Source organism: Pleurodeles waltl, chromosome 10 (assembly GCF_031143425.1).
Source record: "Pleurodeles waltl isolate 20211129_DDA chromosome 10, aPleWal1.hap1.20221129, whole genome shotgun sequence".
Lineage (NCBI taxonomy): Eukaryota > Metazoa > Chordata > Amphibia > Caudata > Salamandridae > Pleurodeles > Pleurodeles waltl.
This window is the reverse complement of record NC_090449.1, coordinates 661,792,772-661,813,047: the sequence shown is the minus strand read 5'-3', so window position 1 is coordinate 661,813,047 and position 20,276 is coordinate 661,792,772. Positions and strand designations below refer to the sequence as shown.

Here is a 20,276-nt window from a genome sequence, read left to right as displayed (position 1 = left end):
GTAACTCAGGCACTATAGCAAACCCAGATGCATTAAGCATCTCGATGGGAAACCTATGATGAAGCATGCACCAATTAATTTTGGTGGGTGAGTATTCTTGTTATAACCATTAGGGTTCTCTCAGTATGGAGGATGGAACATCTTGAGGTTGGTTTACTGTGGTAGCGAGCTTGCTTTTTGTGCCTGAATATATGACTAACCTAAGACAGAAGACGGGCATCCCCAGGAGGGCCACAACACCCATATGAGCAGGCTTATATTACGGAACATGTAACCCCTCAGAAAGGGACAACATTCATGGGAGGCACCTCTAAGGCAACTAGGACTGATTGAACCACCTTGCTTAGGACACAATCCTGGTGAAAGAAGGTGGTCTAAAGCCAGAAACGTGTAATGGAGCCCTTTTCATTTTCTCTTAGGGGCTTGGAAAGTACTATGGTGCCACAAAGGCTCAGAAACATTTAGGTCAGCACCAAACTGGCACTTGGAAGTGGAATGGCTTCGGATTACACTAATCTCAGGGTGGAGGCAGGTTACACAAAATGCATTTCCCCCTTTGAATTTCCCCCAGGCGTCAGACTGGATCTGGAGATTTTTCTTGAGCAGTACCCCTACATGCCGTTAGGTGGCCTCTATCGGCTCCGGGTCCGTCACTGGCACTGTTCACGTTGTATCTGACATTGAGAGTCCTATTTAGGCACCACATTGGCGCGCTGATGTCTTTTTTTCCACAACTCACCACACCAAAAGCGCAGAGCCATGAAGAACACGGACTACTGATGCGCTAAAACCAAGGCCCTGAAAGGGGAGTCCCTGCCCCTAGAAATCAGTTCGCAGAGCAGGGAGGATCGGAAGGCCGGGTACGGAATTTGCAACTATATATTGTCTCTATCAGATAAGGCAACACCGGAATTAAGTAACGTGTTCATCTGATAGAGACTTCTAGTTGCAGGTTCCTTCCCTTTGAGTAAATATTCAAGCAATACCACTGTCGGAAGAGGGTATGTGAACCAAGATCATCCTGGAAAGTCCTGCAGGACCGAACAGGCAAAGTACCCGTCCCTACGGACCTGAGTAGTGTTTGGTAAATGTGTGCAGAGAAGCCCACATCTCTACCTGGCAGATGTCAAAGACTGGAACTTCACATGCTAACGCAGTGGTCACAGCTGTAGCTTCGGTAGAATGAGCATGCAAACCTTCAGATAGTTGCTTTTTGGCCAGTGCGTAGCAGATCTTAATGCAGAGTATGGCCCATCTGGAGATGGTCCGCACTGCCCGACCTTTCTTTGCACCCACCTGACTGACAAAGAGTTGATCATTCTCCTGGAACTCTTTTGTATGATCAAGGTAGAATGCCAAAGCTCTTTTTGGATCAAGGCGGTAGAGTCTCTCCTCTTCCTTAGAAAGATGTGGAGGGGAGTAAAAAGAAGGCATGGTGACAGACTGGCCTACATGAAACGGCATAGCCACTTTTGGCAGAAGGGATGCCTTAGCGCGAATGACCTCTTCGACAAGGTAGATAAAAAAGAAGGACGACTTAGATGACAATGCCTGCAGCTCACTCACACTGTGGGCAGATGTAGTGGCCACAGGGAAGGCTGTTTTCAAAGTGAGAAGCCTGAAAGGAGAATTACAAAGAGGATCTAAAGGAGCACAAATCAAAAATGTCAAAACCAAATTCAATTCCCTTTGGGGTATAAACAAAGAAGGTTGATCAGACAACCTCAAAAAAGCAGAAATAGCAGACAAATAACCTTTGAGAGTGCCCATAGCAGAGCCCTGCTGAGCCAGAAAAAGAATAAACAACATGACCTCAGAGAGAGGGGGGCAGAAAGGGGGGGGGGGAGGCGTCAGTGCACTATGTCACAAATTTCTTCCAACAAAAGAAGCACCCCATTTTGGTGGAGGGACACCTGGCTGCCAAGATTATGCTACAGACTTTGGGCGGAAGGTCAAAAGCTGTCAACTATCGCTGCTCAATCTCCATGCAAGAAGGATGAGAGTTGACAGGTTCAGGTGCAGAACCCTCCCCTGCTGCAGTGACAGAAGATCCTCCTGAAGGGCCAGTCTGATCGGAGGATGGATGGACATGCTGATCAGCTTGGGATACCAGACTCTCCATGCCTAGTCCGGAACCACAAGGATTATTTGGGCCTGGTCGTTCTTGATCTTCTTGAGAACTCTGGGCAGAAGTGGTATGGGCGGAAAGGCATACAGGAGGCCCGAGTTCCACTCAAGATGAAAACTGTCTCCAAGCGTTTGCCACCTTTGAAACTTCAATGCGCAAAAACTGATGACATTGAGCGTTTTCTGTGAAGGCCAACAGATCTGAGCAAGGCTCTCCCCACTGCTGAAAGAGACCTTACACCACTTCCAGATGGAGATGCCATTTGTGATCCGGCAGGCATTTTCCGCTGAGTTGGTCTACTCCGGGGTTCAGAGAGCCCACTAGATGTTGGACCACCAGGGATATGACCTGCTGTTCCAGCCATGTCCAGAGGCACAGAGCATCTTGACAAAGGGTCCATGACCCAAGCCTGCCCTGCTTGTTGCAGTACTGCATGGCGGTGGTGCTGTCCGTGAACACCTGCACCATCTTTCCCTTAAGAGAGGGAAGAAATGCCTTCAATGCTAGCCAGATCGTCTGGAGATCCAACAAGTTGATGTGGAATCTGAACTCCAACTCTCCCAGATGACCGCCCAATCCAGGAGAGACACATCTGTCACTACTGTTGGATCTGGTTGAGAAGGGAGAGGTATCTGCCTCTTTACCAATCGCAGTTTGTAAACCACCACTGCAGATCTTGCAAAGTTCCTTCTGAGATCTGGACATTGTTGGAGAGATTCCTCTGATTCTGCACCCACTGGAACTTCATATGCCATTTGGTATGTGTCACCAGCAGGATGAAGGAGGCCATGAGGCCCAGCAGCCTCAGACTCACTGTCAGGAAATACAGAATAGAGGCTGAAGCATCGGTATCATAGGCTGAAACATTAGTATCATAGCCTGAATATCCTGGACTCGCTGCTTGGGAGGATAAGCCCGAAACTGCAATGTGTCCAGAACAGCACTTATGTAAGTGAGCGTCTGAGAGGGAGTCAGGTGTGACTTCAGCATGTTTATAGTGAACCTCAGCAAATGCAGGAGGTCCGCTGTAATCTGGAGGTGGGAGATGACACCCTGAGGTCAGCCTGCCTTCAACAGCCAGTCATCAAGAAAGGGGAAGACTGAAACCTCTGATCTGCGCAGGTGAGGTGCGACCAACTGGGTGAACACCCGAGGGGCCCTAGTAAGGCCAAAGGGGAGCCTGGTGAACTGAAAGTGTTCGTGGCCTACCATGAACGGCAAGTAACATCTGTGGGCAGGCAGGAGGAAATAAGCGTCCTGCATGACTAACGCTACCACCCATCTGTAAACCCATGGATCGCCAGCAGAGCAGGACTGCCAGATCCTGCATCCGAGTGGCCCTTGGTGGGAAGTCAGACTAGGAAGGCTCAGATGCTGCTGCAGACAGGGGGTCAGACCGATGGCTTCCTGATCCACGAGGTTGGTGGATCCCAAAGATTCCATGCCCTCTGCCATGCAGTGGCTGGGCAGCATTTGTCGCATGGGTGGCTGGCCAGGAATGGATGTGATTGGAGCCCCCCTTCTGTAGGCATGAAAGGGGTAAAAGACAGACTGAGGGGGATGAGAGGGTGCAGCGATGCCCAAGGGCCTGGCCGTAGCTCAAGAATCCTTGAACCCTTGAAGCGCGAGTGCTGAGTCTGCCTTGCCTCCGAAGACATGGGTGTCATCATAGGGCATGTCCATCATAGTAGCCTGGACAACCCCTGAAAAGCCAGATGGCTTCAACCAGGCATGGCGCCTCAGGGCCACTGTCAACAAAACTGCTCTGCTTACCGAGTTAGTCGAGTTCAGGCCGCAACGATGGTGAACTTTGCTGCATCTCTCTCATCCGCAACTGCTTGAGAGAGTACAGCCCGGGCCTCCACCGGGATCTGTGGCAGCACTTCCGCAACTGCATCACATAGCGTTTGGAAATAGCGACCTAAAAGGCATGTGGGTGTTCACAGACTGCAATGCTAGGCTGGTGGAAGAAAAATATCTTCCCAAACGTATACAGCCTTTTAGATTCCCTATCTTGTGGTGCAGAAGGGAATGCGCTCTGGGAAGTGGAGGTTTGAATAACCAAGCTCTCAGGAGCGGGAAAACTTGGGTCCCCCAGAGCGGGGCTATTGTGGCAGGCAATTGTCCTGTTAAGAGGAGCCCAGGTACCCAGTAGGTCATCCGTGAAGGTCTCATTGAAAGGAAGACAGGGTTCGTAGGAGGCGGCTCCAGGTTGAAGCACCTGACATGAGGTTACCCCTGACGGTCACTGAAGGCAACTCCAGGTCCAGGACCTCAGCTGCTCTTCTCACCACCATAGAATAGGAATATCCCTCTTCTGTAGGCATGGGAAGGGGAGAAGACATGCAAGTAAGTGGAGAAGTATGCAGTCTGCTGGCTTCACCCAGGTATGTACACCAGTGTAAAGGGTCTTGAAGCTGTTATTCTAAAGGCTCCAGTGACTCCACCCATTCCTCACCATAAACCAGCCCATAAGAAAGGGGCTCAGGATTCGACATAGAAGGCAAGGATCCTGCCGGCATTGGAGTCAACGTCGTATGATGCCCATTTGGCTCCATGTCAGGGATTAGAATGGGGATGGGCGCGGGCGGCACCGGGAGCGTCAGCATCAGGGAAGGTCAGAGTAGTCGACCGACATCAGTCCGGATCCAGGATTGTTGTCGCTGTGGAATGCAAAGGGGCTCCTACTGACTCTGTGGGGCCCAAAGGAGCTCCAGCAGAGTCAGACTGCCCAAAAATTAGGAGCATGGCCTCACAGAACTCTTGAGTTGGGCAGGGGTTCCTCCGGCTCCTAGAAACGTGGGGAGGTGTGGAGTCAGCCCAGGCGCAGGGTTTGAAGAGTGAGGCCTACAGTGCTGACCATCCCTCGTCTTGTCAGTCGACGGACAAGGAGAAGTCAAAAAATGCTTTGACTTTTTGGATTTTTTGTTGTGCCTCGATGGGGACTGAGGAATCTGCGACTGATCCTAGGACTTTCCTCTCGACCAAGATCTCGACTTGCGCGGAGTTGAGTGCTGGGCAGCTATCAGCTTCAGGGACTGCTCCCTCAAAGCCTTCGGATGCATGCATTTTGGGTCGTGGTCCAGCTCAAGGCACCAAAGACACATGAGGTGCGGATCAGTCACGGACATCGCTCGATGACAAGAACCAAAGGCCTTGAACCCGGTGTCTTCTTCGGTGACATCCTTGATGCACCAGGAGTTTTAAAACTCGAAAACATCTTCGATAAAGTTTAAAAAAAAGTCAGTCAAAACATGACTATGGGTTAGTTCTCTTCAGATCAGCGCAGCTGGTGCAGAAAAAAACAGAACTGCCATCCGAGTGCCAGGGTGGCGCCTATATAGGACACACAATGTCATATCTGGCGTGAACGACACTGAGTACAGACTCGGAGTCAATCAACACCACTTAACGGTGTGCAGGGGTACTGCTAAAAAAAAATCTGCAGATCCATTCTGACAAAGATGAGGAATCTGCAACGTGAAGTCTGTCAGAACAGCTGTGACCTTCTTGCCTGCAAGTATACTGAAAACCACAGGAGTAAGATTAAAAGACATTCTTTGGCTTGTTAAAATTGCTTTAGAAAATGTCTTTGGAAAAACTTTACTAGTAGAAGTCACAATTACTGCCTCCTGGGCGAGGATGTGGACAGAACAGCCAGTTTTGGAACTGGGGAACAAAGTACGAGTCCATGAGGTTGGGTGATTATATCCTATGATTCTGGTCAAAACATTCTCCCCAACCAAAAAAAAAAAAAATCTGACCTTGTGTACTGTAAAGAGCTTCGATGCCCTTGGGCGGCGTATGCGCTATATAAAACTAGAAAAATAAATAAATTAATAAATCCATTGAACAAAGGCATGCAGTACTACAGATTCAGGCAATAGAGGCACAACCGATAATTGACAGAAACCATAAACTCATCTTGTCATGGAGTGTATACAGTTAACAGTATGCAATGTAGCACAGATATCTGGTAGAAACCAAGAGAGATACTGAATCCATGCTTCTAAATCCTTTTTTAAAAAATGTGCCTTACACCATTAGCTTCAGATCCTCTTACCCTAAGTCCTGATGATGACACCGTGAAAAAGAACAATGGGTAGGTGGCATAGCAGTACTTTAAGGCGCTGCTATGCACCTATTTAAAAGAAGACAATAACAGAGAACATAAAACTGTTTTGAGATAGTGTGCACGGAAACAAAAAATCACTACTTTGACAGTGGAATGAGAAAAAGAATACCAACTTGTATGTCTAAACATTTTATGTCCAGCAGTCTACTCTTCGAAAGCATACTCAAGGGGTAAAAGGAACACAAATGTTGGGCATTTCCATTTTCACGTGTAATCAGACAATGTTGTGCCCGAAAGTGCACTGAATGTACTCCTTATTACCTTTCAAATGTTTACCAGTGTTTTCACATCTATTTGCCTTAACTTTTTTTAATCACCTCTGCTTTCCACTCTAAAATGCCCTGCTTCTTTTAATCCTCTTTACTTGTTTTCATTAATTCTCCCGGAGTTGAGGCAAATCCCGACACTCCTTTTCCCCGTCTTACATTTCCATTTTTTATTTTTTTTTACTGCGCCCTTCACATTTTCGCAGGTAATTTCAACCTGAATGCTTCGGTTATTTTCCTTCTATTAAGAGTGCGTGACCTTATGCCTCCTGTCCACCTGTCTTTTTTCTTGCTTTATGTTCCCCATGATTCCCTCCTTTTATCGAATTGTTCTTTAGAAGTCTTGAATATAATTTTACAAACACACACATAACATTTGATGCTGCTGGCTTTGTATACTAACACAAAAGTGAAAACATTCGTTGAGTCCACTGCCCGGCTACTTTGACCTACTTGGTTGGGAAGAAAACAGACCTCCGCATTCAGAGAGAAACACAACATGCAATGAAACGTGCAAGTATTCGGAGGATGCGCGAATGCAAGGCATGTCCTCATTGCTTACATTTAGCTAGTATTTAGTTAACTTTTTCAATACAAAAGAGAATCTTTACTAGAAAAAGGGCTCAGATTACAAGTCTTTAAACATTTTTATTAAAAAAAAAACTTTTAACCACTCAAAATGTTCAACGACTCCTATCTTGTCCACAGAGCTCCTGTTGCAGACCGTAAAACTGTATTCTGCATTAAAGCAATAAAATCTAATGGGAACAAACTCATATGGGGGTTATGTAAGCTTGTTTTACACCACGCCACAAATTAAAAAACGAGAAGAGGCCAGAATGCTAACCACATTGGCCAAGAGTAGAGTTACAGATCCTGAGAACACGTTTTTTTGTGCTAGGGCCCATCTGATTTGATTCCCTTTACAGAGGGTGCAAAAGAAGAGGATTACCTCTGCCTGTGGCATTACTTTTAAGCACCGCAGAATCACATATGAATCTGCCTCCCATTCAGTCTTAAAGGCAAGGCTAGCAGAGTTTAGATTGTGGGGGACTTCCCTAAATTGAGCGAGTGTCTTCTTGGCAGATGAAGCTCAAGCAGTTATGTTCCCCCTTTTTCGTTGTGCCTTCCAAGATGCTACTCTTTTTGCCCTATGCCATTTAATCTGTACAAGGCCGAACTGGCAGTTTGATTCATGCCTCCAGATTCCAATTCTTCTGTAAAGTGGATGACAAACAGCTGATCCTTGGCCTAAACCACCACGTGGTGCCACAGGACTGTAAACTTCTTGATTCCTTGACATATCGCATTGTTTGAAAGAAAAACATTAGAAAATAATACATAAAATAAAACAAATTATTTTGTTTGTGGTCTTCCAACTCATTCTGGCCAGACACCTACTGGCCTTCCTTAATGGAAACTCCTCCCACACCAGCTGTCAATGCTTGCTACTTAACGATTAGCGATAGTTAAATTTCCATCCTCCTGCTCTCTAGTCCTTACGACTAAGATCCTACAATCAATTCTTCTTTTATGTCATGGGCTAAAAACGGAATCCTTAATATCCTTCCCAGGTATGCAAAGCCATTTCAGTGGCTCTTCCACAATGTATGATAATAGCTTCAAACCATCCGTAACATGGCTGCGCACCCTGTTTCAGAGTTTCCACAAAGAGACCACATCTTTGCTCTTCGATCTGCCTTACACAAGCTTTTAGTTAACTAATCATTTTTAAATACTTATGCATCTGCCACAAGGCTCACCATGAGATGCATCCTTACTTTCTCTAATTGCAATTCAGGCGTTATGCACACGTCTGAACTCTCAGATCTTCTTTAGCTAATCGGCTTGATATTCACAGGATACACAATTCTAGAATTAGGGTAAATTGTCATGATTCCTGATTGACAAATCCTGGAATTATCTGCACACTCGACTTTGATTAACCTCCAATTACCTTTCTATATTTATGGATTCTAAGATTTCTCTCTTCACCTCCCTCTCTTTGCATTAACTTTCTTGGTCTTGAACAGCTTACTAAGCAAGCACCGTAGGAAGGTGCTGAGATCGCTGTTGCCTTTAAGAAATGTGATTTGAATCATGCATAGACCATTCCACTTAAGCATTGCATTTAGAATGTAATAAAAAGTTTATATATAATATATTTTAAATTGTATGTGATCTTCATAATTTGGAAAGTTACAGGCAACTTCGTGTGCTTAGAAAGTAAGCTGTTGGGGCTTTCTACACTGCTCTTCTACACATGGCTGGAGGAACCTGCGATGTGAGCTCGTAGTGCATACAGTTGACGGTAGTTTCTAGGGAAAGTGCGGCGCAGAGATGTGAAATTAATTATTTTCTAAACGTCTGGGAAAACAATATGTGCACCTAGCAATCTAGCACTGTACAGTGGTTTACTGGGAAATTAATCATAATACGTTGCCTGACTGGGCAGTGGAGTTAGGGACAATACCACGCAACACTGATAAACAAGAGATAAATGCCATGTTCATTACTGATAACTACACAAGTAATCGGTATTTACACTAAATATTACTTAGTGAAAGTCAATAGAGCCTAGCCTTCAGGCCAACATTTCACAACTACCGCATGCACGCGCCCGTGCCTTATCTATCGCTCGCCATTTTGACAATGGCCCGGAAGTAATAATTAACATGCGATGTCGAAAAGAAGCTAGAGATGCAGACTTACTTGCGCTTCCCCAAGGTCATTATTGACTACTGTGAAGTTCAGCCCAAGTTCCTCGACGTCACCCTCGTAGCTTTTAAGAAAAAGCAAATTCTTATACATTTCTGGATCTAAAGAGGCCAGGTGATGAATGTCAACATCGGCGCTCGTTCCCAGCAGCTTGGATAGGAAGAAACTGGCGAAAGGCAGCTCAACGAGCATGTTTTCATACAGAGCCTGCATGGAAGAAAATAATGACTATGAGCCCACAAAACGTGACGATTTTCGAATTCTTCGAGAAAATAAGTATCGCTGAAAGATTTTTTTAAAACTTTAACTGTGTACTTACAAACAAAAAATGACTTCTGATAAAAATAAAAAAATCCAAAACTCCAGTTGAAAAATCATGTTTTATATTTCTTCAATATTTAGGTAAACAATGTTTTTTGGAAAAGCTTTATCTGTTTGTGTAATGAGCAGTTTCTTTTTACAGTCTCCCCGAAGTACATTTTGAATTTAAACCTCAGCAAAACATTTTTTACATAGTGTTTCGGGTGCTGTAGAAATGACAGCTGGAGAAAACGCGATGCTTGGCTTCAATGAGCAAATGACGTAAATGTCAGTGGAGAACTTAAAAAGGGTAGAGCCGAGGACCATAACATGCCCCCCTCACAAGTATTGGTAAAATCAGACACTTGGCATTGTGGGTGTCAATCACAATATTCTTTTGTATAGTGTTGTGCTTTTCATGGTACCATGTTGGGTATGCTGTACTGTATTTGGTGGTTACATAGTAACGTTTTATCTCCTGCTGTCTGAGTTAACACTGATAATGAGATATTGGTACAAAGGGAGTATTTTACTGAAATGCACTGGCGACTTGGTTTGAGGATCACAAACTGGAATTAGTCAAGTTATGATTTAAAATTAGATGGAAATGAGAAGGAAACACTAAGTTCGTGTCATCTGAGAAATTACTTAGACTAAACAATTCATCAGTTGATTATACAGTGTTCAACAGCCAAAGGAAATACGTAGACTGCTGCATAGCCATCTATGCCTCCATCCAATCTAAGTATATTCCACTTTTACTCAACATGAGGCAGCTAATATGAAGGGATTGAGCTCCCAAGAAAAAGCTGGAAGGAGAGCTCCCAGGAAAAAGCTGAATCAAAATACACTATCTCGCCCCAAAAAAGAAACACAAACTGACCTTTTCTGATTTCTTGTGACACGCTCCACATCAAAAGGCACCACAAGGTCATTTCATTCACAGCCCTGCAACATACTAAGTTGGGGGTCAAGCAGTGGCGGGGCCCAGGAAGGCAGGACTGGAGGGAGACGAAAGGGCACGATCATGGTGCAGCTGTCTCTCCCACCCTGCAGTTAGAATAGGAGGTCAGCAAGGGCGAAGATTTGAGGACTAGCTTAGAGCACTAGATAGTTTCCTACTACCATACCACTCAATTTCACCCGAAAAGACGCCCAGATCCAAAACAAAAAACAACAACTTTCAGCAGCCTGTCCTGCATCACCATGTAAGTTGGTCTGTGATGCATGAGTGGTGCGCTTGCCTATCCAAAAGGCAGGTGTGCATGACATTTGAGGCGTGTTGGCACACTCTGCCCTCCGCAACTCACAGGCCCTTCTCATGCATGCATCTGTAATAGCAGGCAGAGTGGGGTGTGCAGTAGCAATGAGGAGCGGAAGCTAGGGCAGTCAGTCAGAGGAGTCAGCAAGAGTCTGGACCTTCACGCCCAAAACGTCTCCTGAGAAGGAATGAAGTAAAGAGAAGAAGAGAAAGCAGGAACAGGGGCTGCAAATGCTGATGGACTCCTCAGGCATCACAAACATTTTGTTTTCCATGGCAACCATCCGATCAGTTGCTCATCATGCCGGAAGTTGTTCCATGAAAAATACCTACATAATTTTGAGATTAAAAGCGCGTTTCACCCAGGTCAAACCTAAATAGTACTAAAAACTTGCGGCAATTTCTGAAAATACAAACAAGAAATGAAAGCTAAATAAAAACTTATGGGAGGTAAATCACTATACGGGATGGAACGGGAGGCAGGACTAACATGTTATTAGTAATATTACACGAGGTCATAAGCAGTACATGACTAAGAAACAAGTTATAGTTAATTAGTTTACCCCAAAATAACAGATGACTTTTCACTATAACTTCACTTTACCTGTGTTTTTCCCATTGACTTTTTTTAAACCTATGTTAAGGTCTTATAAGCAAAGCTAACTATACTTTTCTTTAACCTTTGCTTTGTCAGTAAAGTTCTGGGATTTTCTTGATTATATTTCACTTCAAGGCTTAGCCTGCAGTCACGGCCATGCATCCAACCTGCTGTGGGTGGCCAACCTCTGCTGTACAAGGCCTTTGGCCAGATGCACACAGGGCCTGGTCTCGGCTGGCAGCCAAACACCACAGCGGGTTTGGCCTCATGGTCTGTACCCATCACGCTACAGGTGGCCAATTCCCACTGTTCAAAGTTATAGGCAGTGGGAGGTTAACCAAATGGCTAGACTGAATGCCTAACTCTTTGAGGGCGGCCATGCACAGTGGAGTTTGGCTGTGGACGTGGCCTACAGACTGACCCTAAGCTCCACCCCCGTAAGATAGCAATCTCTGCTGCGCATGGCCGAAGGTGATGTGCAGCAGGGGTTGGAAAAGCGCAGTACTAATTTACCAATTTTTTTTAAAATACTTTTTTTGTACAATTCATCAATCCTGAGTGAAATTTGTGAATCCTGAAACACTAAGAACATCAGAAGGTCTGTAGAGTACTGGGGCGGAATAGGATTTATGGATCAGGTGATAAAGGAGTTTTATATTTTCATGTTAAGAGGTCTCTTTGAGCCTCCACATGGATCAGGACATGGTGGTAAGCTCACCCTGGCCGTTTATGACCTCTTTATATTTATTTTTCCCAGCACGGTGCTCTGTGAACTGTGCTAGGTAACAGTGGCCGCCCAAAGAGCTTTTCAGTGACAGCCAGTTAATTAGAGCACAGAGGACCCATAAATCCAAAATTGGATTGATAATCCACAATGTACGATTAGAGAAAAGACTCTATTATCAGAAGGCATGCCTTTATTTTTTGAGTTGGAGTTGTGAATTCTTTGTGGATTGGCAAATCTGTAACTTAAAGGTCCACATAACTCTAAACCCTAACAACTTTATGCGCAGACCAGAACTCTTTTTAAACTGTAATTTTTCAAAAACGCAGTGAACGAATTTTACGTCACACCAAGCAAAAGTACTTCATTGAGTTCTCTTTATATGCCAAGTTTTGTTCAATTTTGTTTAGCTTTTTTTTCCGTGTATTAAGGAGCAAAGAATCAAATAAGGGTTAAAATTGGAAATGTCACTTTTGGGAACTTTTTTGCCCCTCACTTGATGGGCCTGCATTAAACTTGTCATGATGAACTAAAGTAAATGTACTTTTTTGGGAAAGTTTTGTGCATGTTCTTCGAACGGTTCTAAAAGCTTTTAAAAAACAAAAAATGCAGTTTCACTGGAAACACTTACCTAACCATAAGAACAAAGGCACTATCACCACCCGAGAAATATACATATGTCTGTTGATATGCTCATAACATTACTGCCATTTGCAGAATTTGCACAAAAAATTGGCAGACATTTAGACTGGTCAGCTCCCTCCGTGTTTTTAAATTTGTTCTGATTAAAATAAGTTAAAATGGAGGATCAATTTTTTTTTATTTACTAATAACTGTGATACTGTTTTATGAATCCTTATGAAATTTGGGAAACCTGCAGCATATTTATTTTTTCTGTTGGTTGGTTCAGGTTTATGCAGCATCATCACTGGAGAGCACGTTTAAAGGAGGGGTTAAAACATCTTTGACTTGCTAATAACTGTGATGCTCTATCACAGGTACGCATGAAATGTAGTAGACCCTTATTATGTTTAGCTTACTCTTCATATATTGAGTTTCTTGCTATTGCATCAAGGAAGAAAGTGGTTTACTAGGGTGGGCCAATAAAGTATTAATTTGCTATTACCATCGGCTAATAAATTGGCATGGAGAAGGGGAGCTAAAAGATTCCTTGACCAATGGAGAGCAATTAATTTTTAAACTAAGTAGGTGGAAATCCTGCAAACTTAGGTTTGAGGACTATCTTTGGACTAAAATTCCAGATATTGTTAACTTTAAACCTTTCAAGCCTACCAACACAATTTTAATGTTAATTTCTTGAAAACTACTGAAAATATTTACACCAAACCCACGGGGGGCTATCTGTGTAACTTCATTTTAGAGTCCTTGGATTCAGCCAGGGAACATTTTCTTACTTTAACATCTTTTTTTCAGCATAACCATATTTCTGATGCATTGGAGCCCTCAACAAAAGCTTTGCGACAATATTGCCCATCTCTTTTCACCTAAAATTAGAAAAGATCTACAATTGAAATAAGGCAGTTAGGGAGGCGTTGATAATCAACTCTTGTCCAGTTTCCACTGTGACTCATTTGTTGAACTGGTCTCTTCAGTCAGTGGAGGAAGAGGAAATTATTTCTATGCTGATTAAGACTGAAAGTGGTGCACCAGACAATTTCCGTCTGGTCTCCTTTAGTCAGAAGTGTGCCTCAGCTGTGGTGCCATCCCTAGCATAGACATTTAATTTTTAGTTAGCCACAGATATGGTTCCATATGATCGGAATTGAGGTGTCATCAAGCCACTTCTAAAAATGAGTAATTTAGGCAGGATCAACATTAATATTTATAGACCCATACGTTAATTAGCAGTGATGTATTAAGCTGCTGAAAGGGTGGTCTCAAAACAGCTGGCACATTGCTTGAGGACAAGAACTGCCTTGATGATTGACAAGTGGGTATTCAGCCTGGAAGAGAGACAGAGACCGGTGTGGCATTGATGTTAGATGAGCTGTGTCTAATTGTTGATCAGGATGATACAGCTGCACTTATTCTCCTAAATCTGTCTGTAGCATTTGATACAGTGGTTCATCATATGTTGATCAAGCATCTTGCAGACTTGGTTCTGAAAAGATTCTATGTTGGCTTGATTTACCTCCTTTTAAGAAATCACTGACAGTCAGTTGCTCTTCCTAACTACTGCTTGGCTTCGCAAGGAAAGTATTGTGTTGATCCCTATGTTGTATATGTTGTTTAATACATAGATATGTCCTCATATCTTTCATCAAATGTTTTGGATGTATCTATGCTGACTATATCCAGCTGTTCATAAGGCTGGATCAGCATGCATTTGGTTGAGCTGTGAATACAATACTATAGGGTTGATATCCGCTTAACTTCCGACTGGGAGGTTCCTGCCATACTGGCTACCTCTCTGCCGACCCATTAAGAGTTTCCCACGATGTCAGCGGGCGGAATCCTGAGTTTCTGCCCGCTGGCATAGCGGGAAACAGCCTACAGCACTGTCTCCAGCTCGTAATCGAGCCAGCGGCAATGCTGTGGAGCGCAGGGTGCACCACCACCCTCGCAATGTTCATTGTCTGTAAAGCAGACAGTGAACATTGTGATGGTGCTAGTCAGGAGGTCCCCTGCACTGCCCAGGCCAAGTGCATGGGCAGTACAGGGCCCCTCCTGCACCTGTTCTCCGCCAGCATTTTCATGGCGGTGGTACTGCCACGAAACCGCTGGTGGAGAAGGGGGCCGTGATCCCCAGGGCAGTGCTGCTTGCACCGCTGCCTTTACGGATTAGGACCACTGCCACCTCCAGACCGCCGGAATCCCAGATCCTGGTGGAGCTGGCGGTTCCCTGGCAGCCCGACGTCAGGGTTGTAATGTGGTGGTCAGGCTGCCACATTGGCAGCGGTCCGACCACCATCCGTAAATCTGGCAGTCTAGTGACCGCCAGACTCTTAATGAGGCCTATGTCTTGCCGCAATTGAGACCTGGATGTCCTCTGACTTTTTCCAGCGGAACTCTGATAAGACAAGAGTTTTTGCTAGAGGGAAATCATGTTAGACAGATGGCTGAATTCTATCTTGCCCAAATTGTTAGGTCTTGCTTCTTCTCCCTCTTTGAGAGTAAAGTATATTGGGTTTTATTTAGATGACAATCTTGCTTTGAAAAGGCAGATTAAAGCAGTCTATTAATGTTGTTTATTCAACTTAAGATCACTAGAAGGCTTTTCTCCCTAATCACTTGCATGCTCGATTAGTATCAGAAATCTTTGTGGCGCAACTATATTACAGCAGCCAACTTTATATAGGCCTCCTTCAATCCTCCCTGACAGCGTTTACTGAGAATCTTTTAAACTAAAAAGAAGGAAGCCGTGGTTTGACATCTGCTGCAGATCCTATAAAGTATAGTACAGAGTTTGTGTATAATACATTAGACAGTAATAAAAAAAAAAACAGAAGCTGTCACAATATCCCCCCCCCAACTAGGGGTGACACTATGGCTTCCAACAGATAGGTCTCAGCAGTCAACTGAGGTTTACAATAGATAATGGGAGCTCTCTAATGATTATGCTTACTGTTAATTTAAGATCTAATAATAAAGTAGTCCACAGGTTTAAAATCTTTCCTAGATATTTAATATGTATCATTGACAAGTTGGTATATTGTTCGTTAGGTGCATGTACTATACCCATGCATCAGGCAACTTGAAAGGATTCTGTACTTGTGGCCTACTTTGTTACAATCTCTTGAAATTATGGTGACATTACCCATTTGAGTGCTCAATTATCTACTGTTAACTGTAGAGAATCTTTTCAGCTAGGTTGGAATGTGCATTGAAGAATAATCATCATGTCTTGCAGGCCAGACTTAATCTGCACTGGCTACCGGCTAAGCAAAATGTGGTTTATAAAACCTAAGGCTTGATGTAAAAGATATTTAGCAGCTCAATTTCAGCATCAATCTAGGAAGCTTTGCAGCAATGCCCAATTATTTCACCAGTACCTCGTGTGAAGAAGACAGGGGTTGGAGGTAGAGCTTTGCTCTACCTTGCACATCCACTTTGGAATAACCCATCAATGGGATCAAAATGATCAGCTTATAGTTGCCTTTTCTAAAACCTTTAAACAAACAAATGACTTTTCCTTTTTGTAATGCTCTTCCCTTGTTAGATGGAGGGAAGACTTTCAATCCTAGGTTAATGACCCGCAACTTCAACAGATTTATGCAGAGTCTGGTTACCAACGGAGACCAGAGTCCTCTGATCTCTACCGCTCCCAGGTGACCTCCCTAATCCAGCAGTGATGCATCTGTCACCACCATTAGCTGGAGGTGGGGAAGGGAGATGGGTCTGTTGCTGGTCAAGTTGTGGTTAAGCAGCCACTACTGAAGACCTTGTGCAGTCTTCCCCAAAACCTGGATGATAGGTTTCCTTGGTACTGGGCCCACAATGACTTTAGATTCTGCTGCAGAGCCTGCATATGACATCTGTCGAAGAGGACCAGCAGGACGCAACAAGCCCAAAAGCCTCAGAGCTGATTTCACTGAGATCCAGGACAGAGGCTGAAACATTGGGTTCATAGGCCAAATGTTCTGGACTTGTTGCAATGGAGTAAAGTTTCCTGCATTGCACCTTGTCCTAGACAGCTCCTATAAAAGGAAGCCTCTTTGAAGCAGCCAGGTGTGATTTCGGCACGTTGATCAAGAACCAGAGTGAAGTTAGAAGGTTTGCTGTCATCTGGAGGGGGGGGGGTATCGGTTGTGGTGAGCTAACATTCAGGCAGCCGTTCAGGGAGGAACAGAAGGGCATAGCCTTGCTGAGCGTTCTGGAGGACTCCTCTGTCGGCTGTGACTAATTGCCATCCTCTGAGAAAATGCTGAGACCTGCCTCCCAGAGTGCGACTGTACGATTCTAAGGGCGAACTAATGTGGCTTGGAGGATGAAGTCTTAGGGGAAGAGACCTGGGAAGATTTGCACCCCATTGCCTAGCTGACCCACATCCACAAAAGCACTGAGGTGACTGGGGTGGAAGCGGAGGGCTGTGGCACTGCATACAATCTAACCCTCTGGCGTAGCCTATAAAAGTTCATACTGATGAGGGAACTGTCTGGCAAGGGTTGAGATTCTCAAAGAAGGTACCTTGGCCCAAATGTCCTGAAATGGTTCTAAGGTAGAGTAAGCTTTTTCAATGAAGGCGGGCTCCATCAAGAGGCATACCCGCACATTACCTGAAAACCTGTGGATCACATCCACACATGTCGACAGAGCACTACACTAGGGCAGACCACTTGCCACAAACAATTGCTAGTATCCAAGTCAACATGAAGCACATATCTGGCTGCATCCTGATGATTAGATATTGCTGGCCATGTCCAGAGGGAATGCATAAATTGGCCTAATATGCATTTTGCATCAACCGACATAAAAGTTAGACTGGCCGAAGAGAACATATTTTCCCTCAATGCTTTTCAATTTCAATTCCTCATCTGATGGGGTTGTGGGGAACAAATTAGCATTCACCTTGTTAGTGAAAGCTTGGATCACCAAACTCACAGGAGCCGGATGCTCTGTAAGAAAATTAGGGTTCACATGTGTCAGTCTGTAGCATCCGTCCACCTGCCTATTTATCAGTAGACAAGAGACTTAGCCCAGCTGCCCTTCAGAATGTCAGTTAGGGCTTCATTCAATTGGAGAAATGGCTTAGAGGAAGCAGATGCAGGTTGGAGGACTTTTTTAAGCATGTTTGTCGTAACCGTAACAGAGGCCAGTTGTAGGTCCATGACCTCAGCAGTACATTTAATAACCACAGCAATAAAGCACTCTCCTCCTTGGCAGACCCAGCAGGGACAGCACGACTGGGGATGTTTCAAGCCCACTTTGCCCTGTAAATCTGCAGAAAGAAAGGAACTGATGTTCACATGCCGGGCTGGCGCTCATAGGCGGCTCCATTCTGTCACTTCTGGGTTGAATGAGGTCAATGTGGGGGTCACACAGCGCCAGCTAGGGGCATCCTGAGGCACTGCTGGGAACACATTCAGATCTAGTCTGGTGCATGGGAAATATTCTAAAGGTGAGGAATATGTGGTTAGAAGTATCTAAAAGAAATATACTTATTTTGTTAAATGATTATCTTAGCTTATTTTGTTTTTTGCACTATTTACAATTGGTCTTGCCTTTTAGCACCAAGATGCCCTTGGTTGAAAGTTTGCGCTTTCTAAGCATCACTCTATTCAATTCTAACTATGCCTCTTAATGTAGCTTCAAAAATTCCTAAAATTCATAAAGTCAGCCTGACGAAAATTAGTCTTCTGGAAAAAATAATATGATGAAATATGTTTTCCATGAAAATATGTTTTCATGGAAAAGGTAAATGTAGAGAAATACGATGACAGTGTGCCAAAGAAGAAAAAAGGGAAAAGGGATGGGTACACATAGAGGGGGGGCGGGAAGTAAAAAGGTTTTTTTTGTATTTAAAAAAAAAAAAAAGAGGAAACAACAGGCGATGGTGATCACGGCGTGTGTGAAAACAAATAGAACAAATGGAAGTAATTGTTTATATAATAAAATGCGGTATAGCAGGAGGAAAAGAGTTTTTGTTATTTTTTTTTTAAAGGAGTAAAGCAGGAATAAGGGGCTTGAAAAAAGTGAGTAAAAAGGCAGAGGGAATAGGGATTTATAAAAAAACATTAGGTTTAAAGCAGGAAGTATAAAGTAAAAAAAAAAAATAATGGAGTAAAATGGGAGTTTGGGGAAAAAAACTGAAGTGAAGTAGAAGAGGAAGTTAGGACTTTGAGGGGTGTTAAAAGGGGCTTGGAATGCAGAGAAGCGGGTCTTGAAAAAAAATGACTGGAGGGGCCTAAGGGGAAACTGCCCTTTAAGAACACAAAACAAAAATTACACAATAAGAAACAAAAGCTTATTCAAGAACGTATTTTAGCAGGTTGGTTTTGTAAACCTGGTGAAAGCCTCTTTAACGGAAAAATTTGTCACAAATGGTTTGACCAAACAAATTTGTCGACATCACATACAGCCCATGCCCACAGAAGAGTTAACGTACAAGATATTTACCTTCATTAACGCCTTATCTGGTAGAGACATATTCCAGTTGCAGATTCCTTACCTTGTGAATTTCCTCAGGCGTCAGTCTGGATCCGGAGATTTTTCTCGAGCATACCCCTGGGCGCCGTTAAGTGGCATCGATCAGCTCCAGGTCCGCTGTCAGCATTATCCACGCTGGATAAGACATTGCGGGTCCTACACAGGTGCCACTCTGGTGCGCTTACATCAGTTTCATTTCACAACTTTCCACGCCAGAAGTGCAGAGCCATGAAAAATACTGACCACTGGTGAGTCAAAACGAAGGCCCTTAAAGGGAGTTCCTGTCTCCAGAAATCAGTTTGCAGAGTGGGGAAGATGGGTGGGTCAGTAACGAATCTGCATCTAGAATAGGTCTCTACCAGATAAGGGGTTACCAAAGGAAAGTAACTTGTTAATTTGATAGACTTCTAGTTGCAGATTCCTTACTTTGTCAATAAATACCCAAGCAATACCATCCCCAGAGGTGGGTCTGCGAACCAAGATCAAACTAAAAAGTCAAGCAGGACCGAATGGGCAAAGAACCTGTCCCTACAGACCTGACTATCCAGGCAGCAGCGTTTGGTGAATGTGTACAAGGATGCTTGACAGATGTCAAGGACTGGAATTCTGTGTGCTAACGCAGTGGTAGCAGCTTCTGCTCTAGTAGAATGAGCATGCAAACCATCAGGTGGTTGCTTCTTGGCCAGTGCGTAGCAGATTTTAATACAGAGTATATCCCATCAGGAAATGGTCCGCTTCTGCACTGCCCAACCTTTCTTTGCACCCACATAACCTTCAAATAGTTAATCATCCACGGGAACTATTCTATACGATCAAGATAGAACACCAATGCTATTTTTGGGTCCTGGTGGTGGAGTTTCTCCCCTTCCTTGGCCTAAATGAAAGGGCGTGACCACTTTTAGCAAAAAGGAAGCCCTATTGCGAAGCACCACTTTGCCAGGATAGATGGAACGGTAGAGCGGCTTAGCTGACAATGCCTGCAGCTCACTCAACCTGCGGGCAGAAGTAATGGCCACAAGGAAGCCATTTTTCAAAGTGA

The 20,276-nt window shown here is 44.2% G+C and overlaps 1 protein-coding gene across 3 annotated transcripts in view; it reads right to left on the bottom strand.

The window, feature by feature from the left end:
* UBE3C (ubiquitin protein ligase E3C) overlaps nucleotides 1–20,276 on the bottom strand; it is an 885,810-nt gene that overhangs the window by 113,335 nt on the left and 752,199 nt on the right. For all 3 annotated transcript variants that reach the window (XM_069211153.1, XM_069211154.1, XM_069211155.1), the window contains exon 21: nucleotides 9,242–9,454. In XM_069211153.1, coding sequence (XP_069067254.1) covers nucleotides 9,242–9,454 — 213 coding nt within the window. The remainder of the gene's footprint in view (nucleotides 1–9,241; nucleotides 9,455–20,276) is intronic.